General features: G+C 40.0%; 1 protein-coding gene and 1 long non-coding RNA gene across 3 annotated transcripts; one reads left to right on the forward strand and one right to left on the reverse strand.

Annotated features, from left to right (window-relative positions):
• The first annotated feature begins 1,888 nt into the window (after positions 1-1,888).
• LOC120803120 (four and a half LIM domains protein 1-like) lies at positions 1,889-16,001 on the forward strand. The gene is made up of 6 exons (XM_040151463.1): positions 1,889-2,006; positions 12,890-13,069; positions 13,185-13,359; positions 13,692-13,861; positions 14,240-14,426; positions 15,294-16,001. Exons 2-6 carry the CDS (start codon positions 12,914-12,916, stop codon positions 15,443-15,445), a joined length of 840 nt encoding a protein of 279 aa, XP_040007397.1. The 5' UTR covers positions 1,889-2,006; positions 12,890-12,913; the 3' UTR covers positions 15,446-16,001.
• LOC120803121 lies at positions 2,575-9,369 on the reverse strand. 2 transcript variants are annotated; one of them, XR_005709293.1, is made up of 5 exons: positions 9,224-9,369; positions 7,830-8,012; positions 6,365-6,510; positions 3,193-3,235; positions 2,575-2,608 (listed from the first exon to the last, which is right to left on the reverse strand). It is a non-coding gene; the product is annotated as an uncharacterized LOC120803121 (long non-coding RNA). The 2 variants fall into 2 exon arrangements; XR_005709292.1 differs by having other exon boundaries at positions 7,631-8,012.
• Positions 16,002-23,614: the final 7,613 nt, after the last annotated feature.

Below are 23,614 nucleotides of genomic sequence, written 5' to 3' on the forward strand. Positions count from 1 at the left end.
AGCATCTCCTTCATCTTAAATTTTAGCACTGCCTGGCTCTTCTCTTCGTGCTCAGGCTTTTTACATATTGACATATTGATTTATTTATTTAACACAAAATGATTTATTTATAAAACAATTTATTTTGTATTTATTTATTTATTGTTTTGTAGTGTGACACTAATAATTATTACCTTGCCCTTTTGTTAATAGGACTACTTGGTGCACTATGACTCTTCCCATCTAAGGTACACTGTACAGGAGTCATGAGGGAGGTTAATATTCATTCCAGGAATTTGTTTTCCTCTACAGTGTTCGCATGTTAAAAAATATTTCTTCCCTTTTTGTGCATTTTACAAGTAGGTGTGTGTCTGATTTGGCCAAATCTACTGATGTGGTTATTAGGGCTAATGTCTGTTTCTGGGTCTTTTTTTTTTTTTTTTAAATTTAACTGCTGTGTCTTTGTGATGTTGTATCATCAAAGATGACTCTGAGGGCTGGCTGAACTGTTTTGAATTAAAGTGCCTATTCAGAATTTCAATGACCTAATGTAGATTTGTATATATTTCATTTGCTAATGTGCAGTAAGATGATCTTTTTGGTTTTTATATGACACTAAACCCTTTGATGTTAAATATTGTATTGCCGGTATAATTAGGCCATTATGTGACAACTTGCATTTTACGATTTGTTTTTGATGCCCTAAAGAGTCCAAACTAAAATATTGTACTTACATTAACGGAAAATAGCACTAATATTTTGTCAGATGTAATCATTTTGTCAATAGTGTACTTATGGAAAATGTACAATTTGTCAAAAAGTATATGTGGCTTTTTAAATGAAATAATTAGGGCCTGAATTTAAATTCGATGGTCAAGGGAAAGATACTAGTACACAGGAGGATGTCACTGACTTTTTACTGATGCACTGTTTGTCTGTTTTGGACCTTTTTTTGGCAACGCAGCTCATCTACTCTGCTCCCATCTCAGTGAGAGATATTTTGCACTGATGAATCTCTTTAGATCCTTGTTTGTCCTGTTTTCTGCTAAACAGGCCCGTCTAACACAGCAAGGCTGATTTTTATGACAGAGGTTGAAATTAATTCCTGGTCAAATGTAAAAATGTTTGTTTTAATTGTGTCAAGCTACACAAGTCTTGTCATTCTGATCTTCAAGCAGTATTCCTACTATGAGGTTTGAATAACTGTATAATCATCCAGAGATATGGACGAGTTGAATCTGCATGGTTTTTTTTTCCCTTTTCATTAAAGTATCCTTTGATTTTCATTTGTTGCTTAACTGTATCTGAACCATAAAAAAAACATACTTTGTTTGTATGGAATTTTTGAAGAAACAGTTGCAATCTTACAATAACAATCTTACAACTAAACTTAAAAATCTGAAAATTTTTGACGATGGTTCTACTGTATGTAGAAACTGTTCACGACAGTTGTTTTGTGACAAGTACACCTGCAATAGGTCTATATGTGAATGCTCTTGAAATGTGAATTTATGCTGAGAGGAAAAATAATCTCAGATTGAGATTTTTCCCTGTGTAGTCCTGAAATTGTTAAGTGTCTCCTCAGTCAGACATCTTGCAAGTGTACTGGAGGTAAATAAAAGCAACTCTTGAAATTGACATGTCTTTGCTCTTTTAAATTATACAGTCCCAAAATGGTAACGCTAACATTAATACAAAACAAGTATAAGGAGACTGAAGTCTTTTTAGCATGTTCACACAAATTTCTCAAAAGCTGCTGAGAGTGAACGTCACATTTACTGTATTTTCAAAAGGTCACAGACTTTTATTTTGAAGGTAAATTCCCCGCTTCTTTTCGAGCGTCACATTTTTTTTATCCCCTTCGAAAACTGAACGACTGTACTTCCGGTCTGAGCCTCGTCGTGTGCGTCCAACTTGACGCAGCCGCAGACTGTGGTATTTAAAACGCGTGAGGGTCTCGTTAAAGCGGAGTTCCGCTGCCTCCAAGGAGCCGCTCATCCACCGCTGCAGACATCACCCGGAACCCGGTAAGATGGCTGACGAGGTCCGCCGTTTATTGCTCTGCAGTCCAACCGAACCTCCGTCTCCTAAAACTTGTTCTTAGACAAAACTCTACTCTAGGTCTGTTTTGCAGTTTCCACTCTGAGCATGCAGCGGTAATGTCACGCCTGGTGAGATTCTCTCCAAACACCTTTTCTTAACCCACCGTAAAGATGTGGCAATAAAGTTACTGATCTCTGAGCAGATCACCAATACAATATGTCCCACCAGCAAATCGTACAGTAGCATGTTACTCTGCTCCTCTCTCTCTCTCTCTCTCTCTCACACACACACACACACACACACACACACACACACACACACACACATCACATCTTAAGATTTCACAAACACTTCACTTGCAAAGCAGCATTTTTATATCTGGAGAGGAAACAAGCCTTATAGTTGTCCGGGGCGTTGGCTGAGTGTCTGTCTCTATAAGTGTGTGTGTGTGTGTGTGTGTGTGTGTGTGTGTGTGTGGGTTAGAGTTACATGCTGACTTGTGGAAGCCTGGGCAGCTCCTGAAATCTGTTTCCAGTTAGGAGGTCTCCTTTTTTTTTTTTTTTTTTTTCACCCAATGATGGAACTGCTGAGGCAAAAAAAAAAAAAAAAAAGCATCACAGAGGTCAATTACAATTCCTTTTCACTGTCCTGTGTGTTGTGTGTGCGTGCTTGCATGCGAGTGTGTGTGTGATTTTTTTTTTTTTTATATGAATTCGAGATCCATATAGGTGCGATTGACCTCTTTCTCCCAAGTTTTTGGGGTTTTTGAAGTCTTCAGTCTAACTGCAACCCTCAAGTCATAGCAAGGAAACTTGGATTACTCATAAATTTGCTAACGAAAATGTCATTTTTCAGTCCAGTCAAGACTGAAATGGGGAAGGAGATATTTCCCAGTAAGGTTACAGAAGCAAACACCTTGTTGCACATTGTGAAATACTGCCTTCACAAATGTTGCAACATCTCATGATAAAATATTCGGATGTAGGCTTTATAGCGCCGCTGATTCTAACAGTCATATGGAAGTACTTGTAGTATCGCGCTAATTTCTGACTGCACGTACGAGCACACATGCAGACACACACACACACACACACACACACACACACACACACACACACACACACACACACACAGACAGTAAGTAAACCAAGACCCGTGTGTGTGACTGACCTTTCGCTGAAGTTTGTAGTTTGGAGTCAAAGCTGGTGCCCGCCTGTTAAAGAAATTACCGTGAGCTCAGTCCCATAAAATACATCACGGGCTCATAAAACTTTGTCATAAAACAATTTGTCTGACTTCATGTTATGGTAACTCCCTGTTGTGTCTTGCCTGTTGTGATTTTAATAGCAGAGATTGTAAATGGGATACTGGCACACTGTGTTTTTTTTTTTCCTTTTCATTGACCCCCGATAGTAAACTCGCTTTTTTTTTAGTTTTCAAAACGGAGATCTGAATGGATTTATGCAGTTTTAACGTTCTGGCAACTTGGCAGTCTTTTATCTTTGACCTGCAGCCATTAAAACCTGTTGTAATGTCTTTGGCTGTGCCTACGTTAATCAGAGGGTGTGATTAACGTGGTTCACTTCTTGCCAAGAGCTACATAACAGCGTCGACACCACTCTCATATCTGCTTGTTAAAGCCACAGTGTGCAACTTTTTTTTCTAACATTTTTAACTTGACATATGCTCCAAAACACATCTTAAAGTGGAGAGGTGCTGTCTGTGACCCAGACTCATTGAACAGCCTGGCAGCGTTGCAGCGACGTTCCCCTCTGGGAAGGCCAGGGTCAGGGGGAGGGAGCTCACGGCTGTCGATCAAGACGTAGGGCTAGTAATCTCGCCGTTCCTGCATCCGCTGAGATGGCGAACACGTCAAGGATGTAGGTGAGGAGCTAGGTGGAGTGTAACGGGGCAAGGAGAGGGAGGGGATGGGGGAGCAGAGGGGTTTTGCCTTCGAGTCTCCTGCATATCGGACCTTTGAATATGAAGCTGCAGCCAGGACACGTCAGCTCGGCTCAGCATAAAGACTGGAAACGGGGGAAACAGCTAGCCTGGCTCCATCCAAAAAAAAAAAAAAAAAAATCAGCATAACAGCAACTCTAAAGGTCACAAAGCAATCCGCCATATCTTGTTTGTTTAATCCGAACAAAAATCCAAAGTGTAAAAACATCAGGTTTTGGTTTTACAGGGATTTACATGCGGGACTATTTCCTGGCCTGGAGCAGTGAGTCCCTGGAGTCTTGCCGTCACCGTGCAATCGGTGAAGATTGGTAAACCCACGACTTGTAATTTGTACGCTTCATTTTATGTACAGATTAGACAAATGAGATATAGTGTGTTAATTAGAGAGCTTTAGAGGTGCTATTAGGCAGATTTTTTTGTTAACTTTGGACCGAGCCCGGTTAACCGGTTCCCCATTTCCAGTTTAAATGTTAAGTTAAAGCTAAACTAAGCATCTCCCAGCCGTAGCCTCCTATGTAACAGAGTGGTATTGATCCTCTCATCTAACTCTTAGCAGGAAAGCCATTTAACGTACTTCCCAAAATGTCAAACTGTTCCTTTAAGCTTATAAATAGTAACAGATGGGCGAAAAAATTTGTCGAAAATCACAATAAATGCGTGGAGAAAGCTTAACACACACAGATTAAATTTGTCAACCATCTGTGAGTTCCCTCTGCCCTGTGGTTTAACCGTTAAATTGATGGTAAGTGATCTAATGTTTGTTCCCCTGAAAGGAATTTTTTTTTTTTTTTTTTTTTTTAAATATTTCAAATGGATTTATATTTCAACACAGAAATTGTTATGTTTGGCATTCGTTTAGAAACGGCTCTGTTCAAGTAAGGGTCTAGTGTGTTCATTGTTAGGGCAAGAATCTGGAGAAATGGTTAGAAACTGGGATTCGGGGGGATTTTGCTGGATGGAGATTTATGAAGGGAGATTAGAACAGTTCGAAAGCAAACAGGCCCCCGAGACAGCACTGAGGGCTTAAATGTCCATATCATCATTTTAACATGAAATTTCCCCGTTAGCTTTGAACCTTCAGTAGGGCCAGGACGGACTAGTCTGATGTGGGAAGGGTTCACACACACACACACACTCTGATGCTGAAGGTTTTTAGTTTTGTCAGCTGCTCTGTTCTGAAAGGCATCTCAGTTACTGAGCTGAAAACTGAGGGCGATAAAGGAGAGAACAGAAGACTCTGCAGAAACATTGTGTGTAACTCAAGGCAAAGCGAGTTAGGTTGAGTACAGCTAACCAGGAGCCTCTGGTAAAACCATCATGTCTGTCCTCTTGTAGTGAGACATGCCAGGTTTTTTGACCTCACTCTACACGACTCAGATCTGTTGTATCGGCTCTATTCCAGTGTCTGGAATGTGGCTCACCAGAGCCAAATTAAACAATTAGATTTCTTTGCAGGCTGTTGCGGAGTAAAAATTGTTTGACCCAACTCGCTTGCTCAATTTCAAATACTGATTTGTATTTATTTTTGAGATAGCATGATTGGAATTAGGGTTAGGAACTCTCCCAGAGTACTGTTGTTCCAGTTGGACCATGATAAGGAGATCCTGTGACCTTTTAAAGCTGCTCGAAGTAACATTTTTATATCAACAATGGATCAAATGACTGTGTGTTGCTCATGACAAACCCACAGACAATCATCACCCAACTCTACTGTCAACCTCAGCTCTACAGAGCTTTTTAGCGTCTTGAGCCTATTGTTTTGGTTTTATGGCCCCACAGCTTTACTGCTTTGGTTCACTGCTCTCATCTGCGTCACTTTCATCTGCAGCAGACAGCAGCTTCCAGCAAAAAACAAACAAAAAAACAAACAAAAAAGCTCCGATAAAGTCACTTTATGTTTGTCGGTGAACATAGTTGAGTATTTAGCAGCTAAAAAGCCATATATTTCCCGAGGGAGTTCGTAAAGACTAAAACGGAGCTCAAAGAAGAGTGAATATTCGGTTGGATGGATAAACGACTCGAAATGAATGCTCATATAGCTCAGTGTCTGCTAAATAGGCAAATAGGCCGGAAAAAATAAACGATTAAATAAATTAACTAATTAATTAAGCCCAAAAAACAAACAGTTAAAGTAGGTTTAAGCAATTTGGTTTTCCATTGAGTCATTTTGTAATTCACGTTAAAACTGCCTTGATTGGAGAAAGAAAGCATTGCCATTATTTATATTATGAGTCTGGTACATTCTTTTCTGTCATTTCCAACATTTCCCAGAATATTTGACACAACCCAGGGAAGCCATACATTATACTTTAAATAAAACCTAGCAACCAACTAGTTTGTGAAAATTTCAGCCTGTTTATGAGGGCAGCTTCTTACTCACAGGTATCGGTGATGCAGTGCATTCTGGTCTTTGGAGGCTTTTGCTGGTTCAGACATTGATGCATCTCTTCAGCTTCTCCGATGGATTTCTTTTTCTGGGACCGACGCAGAATTGTGAGTTTTGTAAAAAGCTCTTGCTGCCTCATTCTGAAAGACAAAAAAAAATGTGAAATTAAGTTTACAATGCAGAATATTTTAAACAAATTTTAAGGTGAGATATGCAGTAAATATTTTAGAGCTGAAACGATTAGTGGTTATAGATTAGTCAAAGTAAAAAGAGGCTTAATCTACATCAAATTTATTATCGCTTAAATCATTTTTAATCGCTTAAATCATTTTTCAAAACAACAAGGGCAAAAATCTCCTGGTCCCAGCCTCTAAAATTATGATTTTTGCTGGTTTTTTGGGTTTTTTTGGGGCATTTTTCACTATTTTCTGACATTTATAGAACAAACAATTAGTTAATTAATTAATTAAGAAATGAAATGATTAATCGATAATGAAAATACATTTTTAGTTGCAGCCATAATTTTGTTATTCAACTGGATCTTTGTGAGATGCTGAAGTTTTGGGTGTATTTTCCCATTAAGTATTATCCCTTAAAGCAGCCGAACGTCCAAACACGATCTTGTAACGTCCATTAATAAGTTCCAACCAAAACCCTTTAGACTTCCACAATTTAAAGGCCATTTCTTTCCCAGCCATCACAACATCGCGTCGTCTCTCATGAGTTGCCTCGACATTTAAGCAATAAGTGACCCGTTACACTGAGGAGGTGAATCCATCTAAAAGCCATTATTCCTTATTTATTCCAAACTTTAATTCCGCATTAGTATTAGGGTGGGAGGAAATGTAGATCAAGAGGAACAGACAAGCTGAAGACACATTTTTAAGCATTAAAACAGCTCAGATGGGAATTGCAGCTCAGTATCAAGATGGACACGAGATGAATATTTTGTACATTCACTGTTCCAACCCGAATCTTTTTTTAAACCAACGGGAAGTCCCACTAAGTGATATCTTCTACTCGCTGCCATACCGAATCAATGATTAAAGAGTCAGACATTTTTCAGAGGCAAGTCTGCACTGAGGTCACACCTGCAGCACACTGAATGTAATATAAGTTCAGCCAGGGTGTACGTTGATGCGGATCTGCAGGAACTAATGAGATGTTAATGTAAACTTATTAATAGCCAGTACATGAAGGAATTCACTGTGTGTGTGTGTGTGTGTGTGTGTGTGTGTGGCTGGATGGTGCCAACTTCACCCTTCTGATGGAGACTTCCTGTTTCCCAGTTTTCCACTACATTCTTCCGCGATAAGCTCATGCCAACACACACAGACACACAGACACACACACACAGGGACATACACAGATGGTTGGTACATGCAGACACTCTAAAATAATACACACAGTTTCAGTTTGTATGGTCATGTTTGCCCTGGCCGATTTCACCCCCACTCACTTTGTGTTTCTTTGTTTTTATGCCTCCTTCTCATCCCCCCGTGTGTTTTTAAACATGGGCGTGATTCTCTTCTCGTACACAGGACATGATGTCACCTCTCGGCGCTCTATTTTTACACCATAGATTTCCAACAGCAGCGTGGTAGGTTTGGGGTTTGTCATCGTTGCAGTCAGGTGGCTGAAACTTAAACTGAGGTGTGAAAGGGTGAACAAAAAACACAGAGAGCAAAAACGGAAAAAAGCAGGAGATGAAGGGATTCGGAAGAAATTTCAAGTTAAAAATGCGTGGTAGTTTTGAAATGCTTTAAATTGAGTGGCTGCGGACTGCATGGAGACTTAAATCAACTTACAGGATAAGGCTGGTGGTTTTTCCCACTGCCAAAAAATTCCACGATTGGACCAAAAGGAACAATAAACTGATCCTAAGGAGTATGACCTATGTATCCTGCTAGCCTGATATAACTTAATCCTCTCGACCATAGACCTCCATTGTTGTCAAAAACTATTTGAAAACACGTCAGTGAGCCACGATGTCCCTTCATTACCATGAACATGGACACCAGTTTATTTTGAGTCATTATCTCTGACTGAAAATAGTCCCAAACAAATATGCAGTTTGCTCCTGTTACTGACGACAGTAAGAAAAATGTAGAATAACATCAGCCTTATCTTTTAACCATAACCAGTACATGCTGCACCCCAACCCTTACATGAACCGAGGAACAAGTCTTAACCATAAGATGTAATGTTTACCCTGGGGGGGGTGCGCTGGGTTTCGAGTCCCTATGATGTGACTTTATGAACAGATTAACGTCCCCACAGTGTGATTAACACAAGTACACAGAGAGTTTTCCTTGGCTGCAGCGCTGTCCTCGGCCCTGCCTTCAGCTTCGACTGCATGACGCAGCTTGATTTCCCCCTGAGCTGTTTCCATGGTGATCAAACATTACAGTTTTGTATTGGCAGTTTGGAGAGGAGAAAATGATGTATAACGCGGTGTCATGCCACGGTGACATAGCAAGAATATTTACTGCAGAAAAACAAAGTGAAGACATGTAGCAACACTGTCCTCGGAGGCGCCTGACGTCAGTGAAAGCTGATTTATTTTCTTCCAACCTGTGTGGATACTGGCTCGCTTCCTGTCAGCCATTGTCCGGCTCCCATCAGATAACATTTTCATGAGGCTGTTAGCCAAACATTCTTACTACCATCATATATCCAACACAGTACTTCATGTAGCTGTGGCCTATATACACACGTCGTACCTACTAAGTTTGTCCGTGCACTTTTGAGGAAAAAACAAGCGAAGAAAGTTATAAATTAATTCCTATTAGTTGAGAGGCAGGGAGTAATAGAGCGAGAAGTGGATGTAGATAGATTATAACAGGTAAATACCAGATGAGTGTCGTCTTTGTCTGGCCCGGACTTGCTGTCTTCCAGTGGAGATGGATGAGTTGCCCCAGCGAACAAATAAACCAGCCGCAGGTTTTTCATTAATAAGTAACGAATTAGCAGGTCACTGAAAGGAAGACGTATGCCCGCTCCGCACGATGTCGGCCTCAGTTTGCCGCGGAATTGTCTGTCGGGGAGACGCGACCACAAAAGAAGTTATTTAATCAACTTCATTAACAGTAGCACCTTTAACCTCAAACACAGATCTCTGTCAGACTCTGGGTAACAAACTAAAATGTGTGAAAACTGCTTAAGCCTAAGGGGGACTGCTCAGATCTATCTTTTGTTACTGCATGTTGTGCTGTCAGCTACTGACCACATAAAAACATTGTAAATAACAGAGTAAAATGTTATTTTCTTTGCATATTAACAGTTTCAATTACATACACTTAAAAGAATCAAATTAAAAGACATGTAAGGCTCATCACTTTCAGTTTTTTTACCACTGTCTCGATGGAAAAAATGAAAGTTTTAAATGAAGCAGTATTTTTAACCAGTTGCTTTTTTTTTTGTTTCGTTACTGCTGCCAGAGGACACAGTTCAGAGCAATTTAGAGCAAACGAGGTCAGTTAGTCAAATGGGAAAAAAAATACACTAAAGCGCCACTGAGTCGCTCTAAGCTTTTCAAAAAGACATTGTTCAACTACGGAATACTTGGGCTGCAAACGGTAGGTATTTTTAGCCACACGAGCATGCATGGGTCTGAAGATCATGAAATTTGGTGCAGAAATACAAATTTTCATCTAACACCATCATCAGGCCAAAATCTCAATTCGTCCAATACTTTGGTTTGGGACCAAATCTGAGACATCCCTGTCGGCCTCTACTGTACTTGTTGTGTTTAGTGCAAATGAGTAAATGTCAGCATGCTAACACGCTAAACTACAATGGCAGACATGATAAACGTTGTTCCTGTTTAGTGCCATGCATGTTAATATTGTCATTATGAGCATGTTAGCACGCTGATGTTAGCCTTTAGCTAAATTTATCTCACAAAGACTGTTAGTCTTGTTAAATCATTAAGAGCAGAGCTGAAAATAATGAGCTCTAAAAGCACTGAATATTAAAAGTCAGAGACCAAAAAAAGGAGAGACAACAGGGACAAATATAAAGGTCACAGCTCTAATGTCAATGTGTCACCATCCTCCCAGATCCCTACTCGGACTTTAACCTCTATTTTTAACCTAAAACCTTTAAATAATGATTTCTAGGCTTAAAAAAAGAAAGTTCAGGGGAAGGGATTTTCAAACTGGAACAACTTGTATTACAAGTTCTTTATTTAAGTTCAAGTTATGGGACCTGACAGACGGCCAACAACTACCTCGGCACAGCTGTTACCGATAAAGAGTAAAGACATCCGCGATTTCCCCTCCTAAAGCATCAGAACAGGTATCAGCATAAAAAAAAAAAAATACCCAATTCCGTCGGGCCTTGTCTATAAAAACTAATCCCTGGCCCATCTCTGGCCTTTTCTGAGAGCTTAAGGAAAGTCACAAGAAAAGGGGGGATTTGAATGTTTGCAAATGCAAACATTCCGACCCTAAAAAGCAGAACTTCCTCGTGAATCTGTGCTGACATGCTGCTCCAACCAGGAGGCAAACGCTATAGTTTGTGGTTTTCATGGTTTCCTAGGGAGTGGTCCATGCATGAGGTTGAATGAGTGTGTGTGTGTGTGTGTGTGTGTGTGTGTGTGTGTGTGTGAGTATGTGTGTGTGTGTGTATGCGCGTGCGTGCGTGTGGAGGTTCTGTCAAAGAGTTGTCGTCGTTCCAGATCTCACCACATTAGTCATACCAGGCATTCCTTCATGTGTTCATCTTATTGTGTGGACACAAGACACACACACACACACACACACACACACACACACTCACACACACCCTCAGCTCTCATCCCAGCAGTTTGTGAGAATACCTCGCGGTCAGCCAGCATGAACTTGATGTGGGAAAAATAACTGACTTTATCCATCTCTTCCTCCACGTTTCTGTGCATTTGTGTAGCCGTGATTTTGCCATCATGTTGTGTATCATTTACCATCTGAAAATCCGGACCCCGTAATCACAGCTCTGCGATCGGAGTTTGCGTTTGGCGAGCGACGTGGTGATTTTGGTTCTATGTTTAGGAAGTTTATGTGCGATGTAAGGATGCTGAAGACAAAGCTGTCCAATTTAACTTGAACAGTACCGAGTTGGGCTTGGACAGTGGCTGAAGAAGTATTCAGATCCTTTACTTAAGTAAAACTACCAATACCACAATGTAAAAATACTCCATTAAAAGTACAGGTCCTGAAGAACAGACGTAATTTAGGAAAAATTTACTTCATTTATCAATTGTAACACTGCTAATTATTCTGAATTTCAGGCCCCTGTGAGTGTTATACTATTATATATTATATCATTGGATCATAAATACCAATATATTGATGTGTAAGCGGCATTTTATTAGTTTATCATATTTTGAATGAAAAATTTAATCTGTAACTATAAAAGAAAATAAATTACTCATAGCTTGACCTAAGAACTTGAGTTTTAGTGACTAATAATCAAGTTGGCTTATAGCACAGTGAGAAAATTAGTTTCTGGGACAGGGATTTGTAAATTTAATCTGGTTTAAAAACCTGAAAAAAGATTTTATATGACAGCAAATTAAAGTTCATTGTTCAAATATGTGTTGTTGGTCATTTTTCTGCCTCTCAAAGCAGCCGTCAGACTTTATTGCCCAAGTTATCGGTTGTATGAGCTGTTTTATTGGGAGTAGATAAGATGTGAGGGTGAGGAGGAACATATAACACACTGTACACGAAGGCTGTACACGTCTGCAAACACACAGGTGGACACACGCAAACAGGGATATGTGCAACTGGTTGCTATGCTCTTACACAGAGCAAATATTTCAGTGTCAGAGCAAGTGACGAGAGGCCTCTAATCTGCTGCAGCAGGAAATATCAGAGTGTTCATTTCTGTGAAATCATTTTCTCTCTCTTCAGTCGCACTAAGTGTACCACCAACGCCCCCGTGTGGTGGTCGCCTCCTCACGTTGACATACTTGAATACATGTGAAAGTCATTTCGGGTCAGCCGTTGCCACCGAGAGCAGCTGATTTAGCAGTAGAAACAACACGGCACCCAAACCGGAGCTGACATGGATGCCTGGGTGCTTGCACTGAACATAAATATTACAGTGTCAGAGGAAGTGAAGGAGAGCAGCCGATCAGCAACGATCACCGCACTCGGAGGGACTTCTCTGAAACTCTTTCTTTCTCATCAGTCACACTAAATGTACCACCAGCGGCCCTGGGTGTGGAGGTTGTCGGTGGCCTTCTACGATGTGACAAAGACGCCAAATTCAGCCATCTATGATGTTGAAATGCCAAACATTTGCTGGTCAGAGCTCGACAAATATGAAGTATAAAGTGAATACTTTTGGGTTTCGGTTGCCACCTTAGGGAAATTATGATGAGCATTTTTTGACATTTTGTGGACCACAGAATTATTAAAGTCATTATTAGTTGCAGTCGTCAAATCAGCATCGATTTTAACGTGATCTCTACATGTTGACCTCAGGACGAGCAGGATTTTACCTTGCCTCTCCTCTCCCTCTGTCCGTCTACAGGCGAGAGCCTCCCTCGGTGTGACGATGGCAGAGAGCTCGCACTGCTTCTACTGTCGGGAAGACCTCGGGGGGAAGAGGTTCGTTCGCAGTGAGGGCAGGCCGGTGTGTGTCCGCTGCCACACCAAGTTCTGCGCCAACTCCTGCGCCGAGTGCCATCGACCGATCTCTGTGGAAACGAAGGTGAGATGAGATGCATTTCTCATTGGGTCCATTCAGTTTCACAGTGTTACGCCCCCCCCCCCTTTTTTCCTTTCCACGTACCTTTGAAGAAAGCCTCCCTCTCTTCCTCCATCAGGAGCTCAGCCATAAGGGCCGATACTGGCATGAGGAGTGTTTCCGTTGTGCCAAATGTTACAAGCCTCTGGCCAACGAGCCCTTCAGCACCAAGGACGACCGCATCATGTGTGGAAAGTGCTGCTCCAGAGAGGATGCTCCGCGCTGCCACTGCTGCTATAAACCCATACTGGCTGGTAAGACCGATGACCTGGAAACCCCGATTTTGTAACCTTAACAAAGAAGCACTGTGCTGGAGGGAGACCAGCCCACTGGTCGATGCAATTAGGTGCTTAAAACCAAAGACCCGTGAGTAATCATTTCCCAGTTGGAAACTACAAATTAAAATCCAAAGAAAAAAAAAAAATCTGACAAAGTCATCAAAACATTGAAGTATATACATGACAGCTGTATCTACGTTTATGGCACCAGGCCACTGTTGAAAATATTTATCATATGGAGTTTGAACTGTAGTGGCCATCTGCAGATTGCACTCTGTAGCATCAACCCTTTTTCTTGTCCCCTGCAGGCACAGAGAGTGTGGAGTACAAAGGCAACTCTTGGCACGATGAATGTTTCACCTGTTGCACCTGTAAGCGACCGATAGCGTCGCAGAGTTTCCTCTCTAAAGGAAACGACATTTACTGCAGCCCCTGCTATGACAAGAAGTTTGCCAAACACTGCGTCGGCTGCAAAAAGGTAATTTTTTTTCTAACCGGCGACCGGCCAAACCTCCTCCATCATTCGTCCTTAAAGCAAAAGGATAAAGACAAACAGCCTTAAAGGGATATGACTTTTTTTTTTTTAAATATTATTATTTTGGTTTTTCCCTGGTATATTGCTTTTTAAATGTTAAAGACTGTGATTGTTAGAGATTAGAATAGTATGTTAGGGGGAGGTTAAAATTCAAGATGGTGGTTGCTGCGTTATGAACTAACATTTCTTTTCTAACAGTTCTCTAAGGATTACTATATCTCTGTGTTGCCTTGAAAACTGCATTGATTAAAAAAAAAAAAAAAAGAGTATTAGAGTAATATTGCTTTTGTTACTTAGCTTTTCTCTTCCATCTGTCTCCAGCCTATCACCTCCGGAGGAGTGAACTACCAGGACCAGCCGTGGCACAGCCACTGCTTCGTGTGCAGCTCCTGCTCAAAGCCTCTGGCAGGGTCCAGTTTCACCAACCACCAGGACCAGGTCTTCTGTGTCGACTGCTACAAGAGCTCTGTGGCTAAGAAATGCAGCGGCTGCCAAAACCCCATCACAGGTGAACATAAATTAAAAGTTAAGATTAGGACATTAAAAAATAGCAATGAGTTAACATTGACAGGGCAGCACACAATGACTAATTTATGAACACACTGAATTTTTCTCTTAAACACTGTATTCAAAAATATTTTATGCCGGTCAGTTATTAATCTAGTCCAATATGTCCAATACTCCAACATGTGCAATGTTCATTTATTGAGGCAAGCTTTTGGTTAACTGATCTTCTTCAAGAACTCATCTATGCACTGTCTCTAAATTGCTGCCCCAGTTTGAGACTACAATCCCCAGAGATCTCTGGTGTGGTCACACGTTCCAGCGGCTTAAGTGTTTTGCACCAGGACTGCTACTGGCTGTAGCCTCATTTTTTAACAGGCATATATGAAAGTGGCATCACTTACCAGCCTCTCATCTATCTCTCAAAAAGAGAAAATAAGTGTATTTCCCAAAGTGATGAACTTTTGCTTTGACAAGTGATGGTTGTGTCCAAATTCAGGGGCTGGAACCTCTGAATGAAGATCGTCGAGGCCACGTTTAACCTGTGGCCCCTCCCGAAATGAGGGGGTCCAGCGTCACAGAGACAAGACCTAATCTGGACGGTCTCTGTCAGCTCGCAAAGTCAAAAATGGACATGTTTATCACTAAGAAATTTCAACAATGAGTTTAGAGTACAGTTGTGCCTTTTAAAAATCAACTCATGAGGGAAAATACCGTACCAGGTTAATGGTGTACATATCCACATGTCCACAAAGTTTCTGAGATAGCAGTAGCCGAAGTAGAGAAAGATGGAGGAAATAAAAGCTCAGCGGACGGTGCTTACCGGTAAACCAACTGATAAACTCGGTCTCTAACTCTACTCTCCTCACAGGTTTTGGTAAAGGGGTGAACGTTGTGAACTACGAGGGCAGCTCCTGGCACGAATACTGCTTCAACTGTAAGAGATGCTCCCTCAGTCTGTCCAACAAGCCTTTTGTAACCAAGGGGAGAGACATCCTCTGCACCGACTGCGGCAACAAGTAGTGATGCAGGGCCCGGTCACTGTCTAGCGGCAGTCTAAGCAGTCATTAAGTTTTCTTTTGTCTCTTGGTTTGTTTTATTTTTGTTTTGCGGCAGTCGATGGTCGTGAGCACAGCGTATGCTCAAGTGTTAGCACAGTGTAAGAGTTTAGTTTGTAGTTTCAGAAATCGATGCTTGTCTGTTGCTGTTAGATGAGACGTACATTTGACATAAATGTATAAATTGGCATTGTTTTAATTGTGTTTTTTTCATCTTTTTAGCACAAAAATACTGCTTATGTCAGCACCTTTAATGTCTTGTTCTTCCTACGTTTGAAAGGTGATATTTTGCTATGACCAAAAAGTGTTTTGTTTTTTTTAAATAATCAAAATTATATCTATAACTGTAACTGCTAATTGCCAGGGGATTATTATGCTTATTGTATTTTTCAAGTAAATAAGCTTATATGCACTTTTCTAAACCATTTTCCCCTCAAAGGAAAGATGGAAAATAGATATCAAATTGGAATACATGCAAACTGCATGCCTCAGTGTGTTGCTAAAATGAAATAAACTTTCCACAAAACTGAGCATTACATTGTTTTCATTGACTGAACATAGATTTTAAGGGTCCATGTTATACAGCAAACTGTGAAACATTTGCACACCATTTGCCGTTACTACCGTGTCACATGTAGGTAAAGACCTTTTGCATGAATTTTGCTCCTTGGGAACTGGGGACTGAACTGTTTAAAATATATTTTCCCATATAAAAGGAAGCGAAACATCAAAGCTTTTTCTGGAGCCTGTCGACAGAAAACAATTGTGGTTTTACTATAAATTTTGCAAAGATTGATGAAATTTCTTTATGTTGCTCACTTAACACAGATAGTTACATTACACACAAAGACAGGTACCATCCTACCAAAGGTCAGTACGCAGGTGTGTTTAAAGAAAACAGCGGATGTTTGTCAAAAGTAATTACCTCTCAGCTTATGCCTTTGTGTGGGAGTCCATTAAATTTTTTTAGACTTTAATTTGTTTGACTGGTTAGATGATATTCAATATGTACATACCTATTCCATCCCTCCCTCTCCATGTGTCTCACCCGCACGTAGCTGAATACACACATAATTACTCGAGTGGACCAGTCACAGCAGTTGAGAAACTAGTCTCCACTCCAGACACAGTCCTACCGTCTTTGTTTGCCGGGACCGGTTTGTGGTTCATCTTATTCTCTGTCTCAGAGCTTGTTGGATGAAACCGGGGCTGTACTTTAAATCCTTTGCAGCGTTACATATCGCTACTGACCAGGATTTACCTTTACAGTTCTACTTTGCTTTAAGGATTATTTTATTCATGCAGGTAAGTACTTATTCAGATATTTCAGGGCTTGGACAGTGTTTATGATAAAAACTTGATACTTGCACTTTAAAACAAATGTTGGCAAATGTTTAGGTGGTTAAAACTCAAAATTGAATGGAGGGAGATTGTTATGTTTCCACAGCCCCTTTTTGGCATATTGTAAAACTTGAATGTATTCAGTTAATGCTCAGAGATTTTTCTTACTGAAAAATAATGAAAAGATAATAAACTTTTTTTCTTTTTTTTTTGAATTTCAGGATGATTTTTGTTCAAAAACTCCAGAATGTATTTCTCTCTCTGTTTCTGCTGAGCAGCCCTGACTCTACCGTGGGGCGAGGTAGGTCTAAAGGTTTAAATGGCTATAGCTTGCTAGTTTAACAGAAGACTGAGTCACTGTACTTTAATGTGATCGGAGGAGGGCGTCACAATGAATTTTACAATAATTCCTAGTTGTGTATACACATGAAGAAGACAAGACAACTGAGAATAATTGACACTCACTCTCGGAGATAAAAGCCTATTTCTCGTAAAGTAAGTATTCATTATCTTTATGGTTTTTAGATCCTGCATGGCTGAACCCAAAGTTCTGTGAGAAAGTTACTGTGTTGATTGTAAATAATATCTAAAACAATCGCAGTTCACAGTAGTTAAACACTGTATGGCTGCGCAGTTACATATGTGGTCTGTCTAAGCTACAGATGAAAGGTCAAAAGGTTGAAGCCAATATAAGAGGTTAGCAGAGCTGTAATATGTGTACAGGTGTTGTGTCGCATTACATTCAGTCTCTTCCACAGATGGGAATTTTAATTTTTCCTACAGGATGATTTACTGTAACTAACTCAATATATATTTTACCCATGAAATTAAGAAAAATAAAACAATTCAATTTTTTAATTAGTTCTGGTAGATTTAGTGCTGTAAAAATATGTCAATTTATCCATCAACAGGAAATTAATCAATTTTGAAGATTAATCAACCCTCAGTTATCAAGCACATGTCAAACATTTGTTGTTTCATGTTTTTCACTTTGAAAAACTTAAACCGTTTTGATTTAGTTTATGTGGTCAGACAAAATGAACAAGTGGAAGAGTTCATGTTGGGCTCTGAAAAAAAAGTTACAAACGAGTCGACCATCACTATGAAAGAATATTAGTCGCACTTTTATTAAAGTGGTATCAATTGAGGTTTTCCTAAATGCTGACATTACTGACTTTAAACTGCAGGGTTTTCCATCCAGTCATGTCAGATTTGTAAATATAAAAAGTAATATGTCTTCAATCCTATAATATGACCCTGGAGTTGCATGTCACTTGGCTCAAAGTTATATATCATGTGACGTGAAAGTTACGATTAATAATATCTTTAGTCTAAAAGGTTTTATAAAATAAACAAAAAGCAGCTTCAGAGAGATAACACTTTTTAGCCCACCTTCTCGCTTCTCCACTGCTCTACAGATCTAGTCCTATTTGCTGCATGTTAATGATGTACTGTATACTGTCTGTGTCTGTTGTCAGTCCGTTGGTTAAGTCTATGGGGGGAGGTGGTTAACTTCAGCTTCGGGAGCAGCCCCTGGAGATTAAGGCATCACATCTCCATCCCTGCCCTGCAGGAGTTCACTGTTTGCCTCAATCTGAAATTTGAGGTACAGTTGGCGACGGATCTAAGTTACATTTACTCTTTCAGTAACTTTTAAGGGCAAATTCAATGGGACTGCACGGTTCAAGTCTTTATGAATCATATTTTGTATAATGTTTCATCAACCATTTCTAGGTCCAGCCCACCTCACCATGGACCGCCTTCATGTACCGTCACCCTGAGGTTCAGTATGCTGAGCTGGGCTTGGGGGGGAAGTGGGGTCACTTAGTGGTCTGGCTGTTAGGGACAGAGTGGACAGCCCCTCAGATCAACCTTCGCCTGTCACAGTGGTACTCGCTGTGCTTGACCTGGTCACATACTAAAGACAGACCTACCCTATACGTCAACGGCAACCTGGTGGACATGACGGCAGGTGGGATTTATCTTGTGGTTTAACATTTCATGGTCTGTTCTGCACAGTTATTTTTGCTTCTCACAATTTTGTGTTTTACATTCTGATGTTGCCCTGTTACCATCTTTGTGTTATATATCAGATGTCTCAAAGCCTAAGTTACCTCGGGGCCACATTTTATTGTCCCTAAGGATATGGAGGCTGAGTCCTGCTGCTCAGTGTATATGTATATGTACAGTTGTACAGGCATAGATCATGGTGAGGGTATAAAACCACTTCTAAAGCACAGTGGCCTCATAACTTTGAAATGTAGGACGTTTGGAACCAGGATTCTTAAGAGAGTTGGCTGCCCAGCCAAACTGAGAAACCACAATCAAGTAGGGCCTTGGTCAGTGGGTTGACCAACAATACAACGGTCACTCTAACAGAGCTTCAGAGGTCCTATGCAGAGATGGGAGGGCTTACTGTAAGGAGGACCATCCCAGCAGCACTCCAACAATCAGGCCATTATGGTAGACTGGCTAGACGGAGTTGCTCTCATAGCATTGTGTTTAGCTGCAGCGGCAGTGGATCGTTTAGCAGCTAAAGAGCCAGATATATTTCCCTCAGGAGTTGGTACAGACCAAAAACAGAGCTAAAAGAGAGTCAATATTGGACTCACATTCATCAGGTGGCCAGAAACATGATTTCAAATGAGTGGCTGCCGGATGTGTAAATACTTAATAGTAAATACTTCACTTATTGCCGTTTCAATAAGGTGAGCATTGGGGAGGACCCTCTCTGAAAGCAGGTTAGATTCACAGTTTAGCAAAAGGATAGGGACACATGACAAGTTCAAATATAACTCTTGTAACAAGCAAACATTTTCTGAGTTAAATCGTGTCAACATTTCAGAGGCAATTACTTGGCAACGATGACTGGAGTGTCTTTTGTTTTTACAATGTGTTCTTTTGGCTCTGGGGCGACTGACAACTAAAAGATTTTGCTGTTTCAGGTTTTGTGATCATTTTAGTTTGTCTTTGACCCCTCTGTGTGTCACACTACCCGCTTTTCTACTCTCCTAGCTCAAACGGTCGACACTTCTCCCTCCTTTTCCCCCTTGTTCCGCAAACTGTCTCCCAATGGAACGCTCACTCTGGGTGCGGCACACCTCCTGAACGGCGGGAATATCCAGATAATTCCATTTACCGGCATGTTGGGCAAATTATCTCTTTTTCGGATGTGGGGGCGAGAGCGGAGCAAACAGGAAGTTACATCAATGATCTGCACAGAGGGGGACCTGGTGAAGTGGGAGAAGGACAACTGGGTTACTCGGATGGGTACTCTTCTCCCTGATTACAGCCTGCAGTGTGGTGAGACAATGGAAAACATCCTTTACATTAACTAGAATGTTTTCTCTGATTATTTCTACTGTAGTCAGATGTTTTATTTAAGATACATTTACCACAGCAACTGCAAGCAATACAAATATCGACAAGTTGAATATTTCTCCCCTCTCTGCCTCCCAATGTGTTCTTCGGAAAGTCAGTGGCTGATTCACTTCTATGCAGTAAATGGTCTGTCAGTTTCATCAAGCGTTTTACAGCTGTTTCCTACCTTACTGGCCGCCACTGTGGCTGGCTGCCTTTTGTTCATGTCCTCAGCCCTCAGATTAAATATTGACCACCTGTCTTTTTGTCAGATAAGTAAAAATAGAAGCCATTATATGATCAATAACATTAAGCTAAGAAACATTAATCATACAGCCATCAGAGGTTGCTATTTTCTCTTTGCAATGTGTAAATGAATTTTCACCTTAAAACTAAAGGTAACTCTTAGCCTTTAGTAAACCTAAAATTCTTGGTTTGATTGAAAAATCTTTTTTTATGACTCTGTATAACATTTGCTTAATATTGATTTTTTTTTTAACAAAATAACTTTTTTAAAATAATAACTTTATAATAGAAATATATTATTAGAATATTATAAATAATTTTTTTGCTAGGCAACAGACATATCCTGTCTGAGTTACACAAGTCTTAATTATCAATTAATGTCTGTAAAGAGATTAATATCTACACCTCAATGAAAGAAAGAAAGAAAATCTACTGATTTACAGTTTAAATCAAAATATGTAAGAAGTACATTGATTTTACTTTACATTAAACATATCAAACTTATTTGAATACAGAGTTCAATATTAGGAAACGTCCTTTACAATAATATTAAAATGTTAGCAGGATGCATGGAAGAAGTGGTTCAACAACATAACAAAATTTTTCAATTTTGTTTTAAAGCAGAGCCCCAGTTTTGGTTTTTACCACAAAAACTGTTTCCATTATCATCATATTTAACATTTCCTGTTGCTTTTATATCATAATGCATTTGTTTATAACGAAAGATCATTAAAATAAAGCAGAGACAAAACCGCGAAATGTTAAACAGAGTTATGCTAAACTGTACTTGGCAGTTATCAGTATTATTTTTATATGTTGTGTTTCTGGATTTCATTGTACTTGCACTCTTTGTTTGCATTTACACATATATTTATAGTGTCTCATATTCTCTTTGGTTGTTTGGCAGAATGGTCCTTTTACGAAGTGAGACTGATATTTGCCATCATCTGTTATGATAGGAACAACACCGAGCCCTACACGGCCAGAGACATCGCACATCACTGGGTAAAAGAAAGGAACAAACAACTATACTAAATTAAAAACAAGATATTATCAATTGTAAAAACTGACTGGAAAATGTTCCTTCTATTACACTCTGAATATTGAAACTGTTTCTTCTTCCTGTCACTTTCGGCCGCTAAACAGTAGATTATGAAGTAAGAGCTAGATAATTTCATAACCTGTTGAAATATCATACACCATACTCTGCAAAATGGGTAAAAAGGAAGAAACCCTGCTAAGATAAAACAAGACTTAAGTCTACAGCCATGCTTGCTGCTTTGTGAGGCCATACCTCAATGCAGCTCAATGCACAGTGGTGCATTGAGCTAAATTTTAGGTTTTGTTATATGGAAAAAGTAATAAAACCTAAAAATCGAATAATAAAAAAGGTTTGGATACATGCTAAACCTAGTATATTTGGGCAAACATTAATCGTTTATATATTTATAAATTGTCTGGACAAATTAAAGGGCTGTTGGGTTGGATTGCAGTATACTGTACAATTTTTCCTCTGACTGTGTTCACCTGCAGTAAAGCTCGGCAGTTGTAACTCCGCTATTTGCTGTTTGTTGTTCCTGCAGCTCGAAGAAGTGCTGCCGACCAGCATCTATTTACACAGAGTGTCTGTGTTCGAAATACTCAGGTAGGAGAAGCCTCCCGCTTACAACACTGGCTGACATGATTCAGAGTATATTTCGTAATTAAATACCAATGAATGTCACTTTGTGTGGCATGAATTAAACTGTAGTTTTATAGTATATGACGGAGAGAGGGAAGCGATGGGCCATAAGCGCACTGAGTTTCTCTGATCTCTTGAGCAGACCCAGTACAGAAGACAGCTTTGAAAAAACATCACACGAAGACAGGCCGGTAAGCAAGCACCTTATAGCCTGACTGATAATTTAACCAGGCCGATGTATATCGGCCGATATTAGCTTATTGCAGGTAAAGCCGCGTCACAAGAAAGTGCAGTGCAGATACGTCAGATACGATGCATATCTTGGCCACAATTCTTTAACGATCAAATTTAAGGGATCCCTATCAAAAATGTTTGTTATGTGTTTATGTAAAATTAAATGTATTGGCCAATATTGGGTAATGGCCTCAATAACTCCGTATTAGGCTCTAAAGACACACACAGACACATATATAATCTCTCTCGCTAAAGTTTATGTTTTAATTTTAAAAAGAAAAAGAAAAAAAGAAAATTATTTGAAGCGTTATGCAGTGAAGTAATGTGTCTTTTACTCTTCAGGTGCGGTGGGCTACCCCTAATATTAACAGGTAAACAAGGTTCAGGTTTACTGTTTACAATTTCTAGCACAAAAGATATCCATTCATCATAAAATATAAGTCTTCATGCAAAAATATAATCATAATTATGTAAAACATGTTTTTGGGACTTTATTTACATTGACAAAACTTTTTAAGACTTAAATTTCCATGCTGGGGCAAGCTCTGCTGATCTGAGTGCTGTTTATAATTCACATAGTGTAATTCCACAGGGAGGCAGAGCAAAGTATAATAGAGCAGGGATAATATGAAAAATAAGAAAATTACAACTAGGAATGACAGCAAAGAACGGAAGAAAACCTCATCAGTACTTCACATCATTCTTTTATGGAGGGAAAAATCAGTCTTTGGTTGAAATGCTCACCACCCATGTACAAACTAAGGCAGCAAAAAAACAGACTTTGCTTCATTTTAAGGGTCACAAGCCAAAATGCCCAGAAACCACTGCTGAAGAGGACAGTAAAAACACTCTATGCAACCTTTAACTGTCTATCTCCCCTGTAGGTTTCACTGTCTGGTTCATGCAAATGTTATTCCCAGCTTGGATGTGGCAGCTGTGCAAAATGAGATGTACATGGACCTTAGGATCCCCTACCGTTACCCCAGACGTCTGCTACAGCTGCTGGCTGATGAGGACAGCATACACACCACACCTGTTGGTAGGAAATACATGTGTGTTTGGGTAAACTTTTCAGAAAAACAAATTCACAGTAACCTTTTCTGTTTGTAGAAAGCTTCTCCGCTGCCACCACCAGTCCGCCTGACGCGGTGACGGAGCCCTGTCCCGTCACAACCACCAGACTTGCAACCACAGCATCAACTTCTACTTTCTCCCCAACCACCACACTTAAAACCACAACCACCAGCAACACCGCAAGTGCTTCTACTGGTG

Source organism: Xiphias gladius, chromosome 17 (genome assembly GCF_016859285.1).
Source record: "Xiphias gladius isolate SHS-SW01 ecotype Sanya breed wild chromosome 17, ASM1685928v1, whole genome shotgun sequence".
NCBI classification, from domain to species: Eukaryota; Metazoa; Chordata; class Actinopteri; order Istiophoriformes; family Xiphiidae; genus Xiphias; species Xiphias gladius.

Coding starts and splice junctions, on each gene's coding strand:
- LOC120803120 (XM_040151463.1), top strand. CDS start 12,914: ATGGCAGAGAGCTCGCACTGCTTCTACTGTCGGGAAGACCTCGGGGGG. Junction 13,070..13,184: donor CGATCTCTGTGGAAACGAAG/GTGAGATGAGAT, acceptor TTCCTCCATCAG/GAGCTCAGCCATAAGGGCCG. Junction 14,427..15,293: donor CTGCCAAAACCCCATCACAG/GTGAACATAAAT, acceptor CTCTCCTCACAG/GTTTTGGTAAAGGGGTGAAC.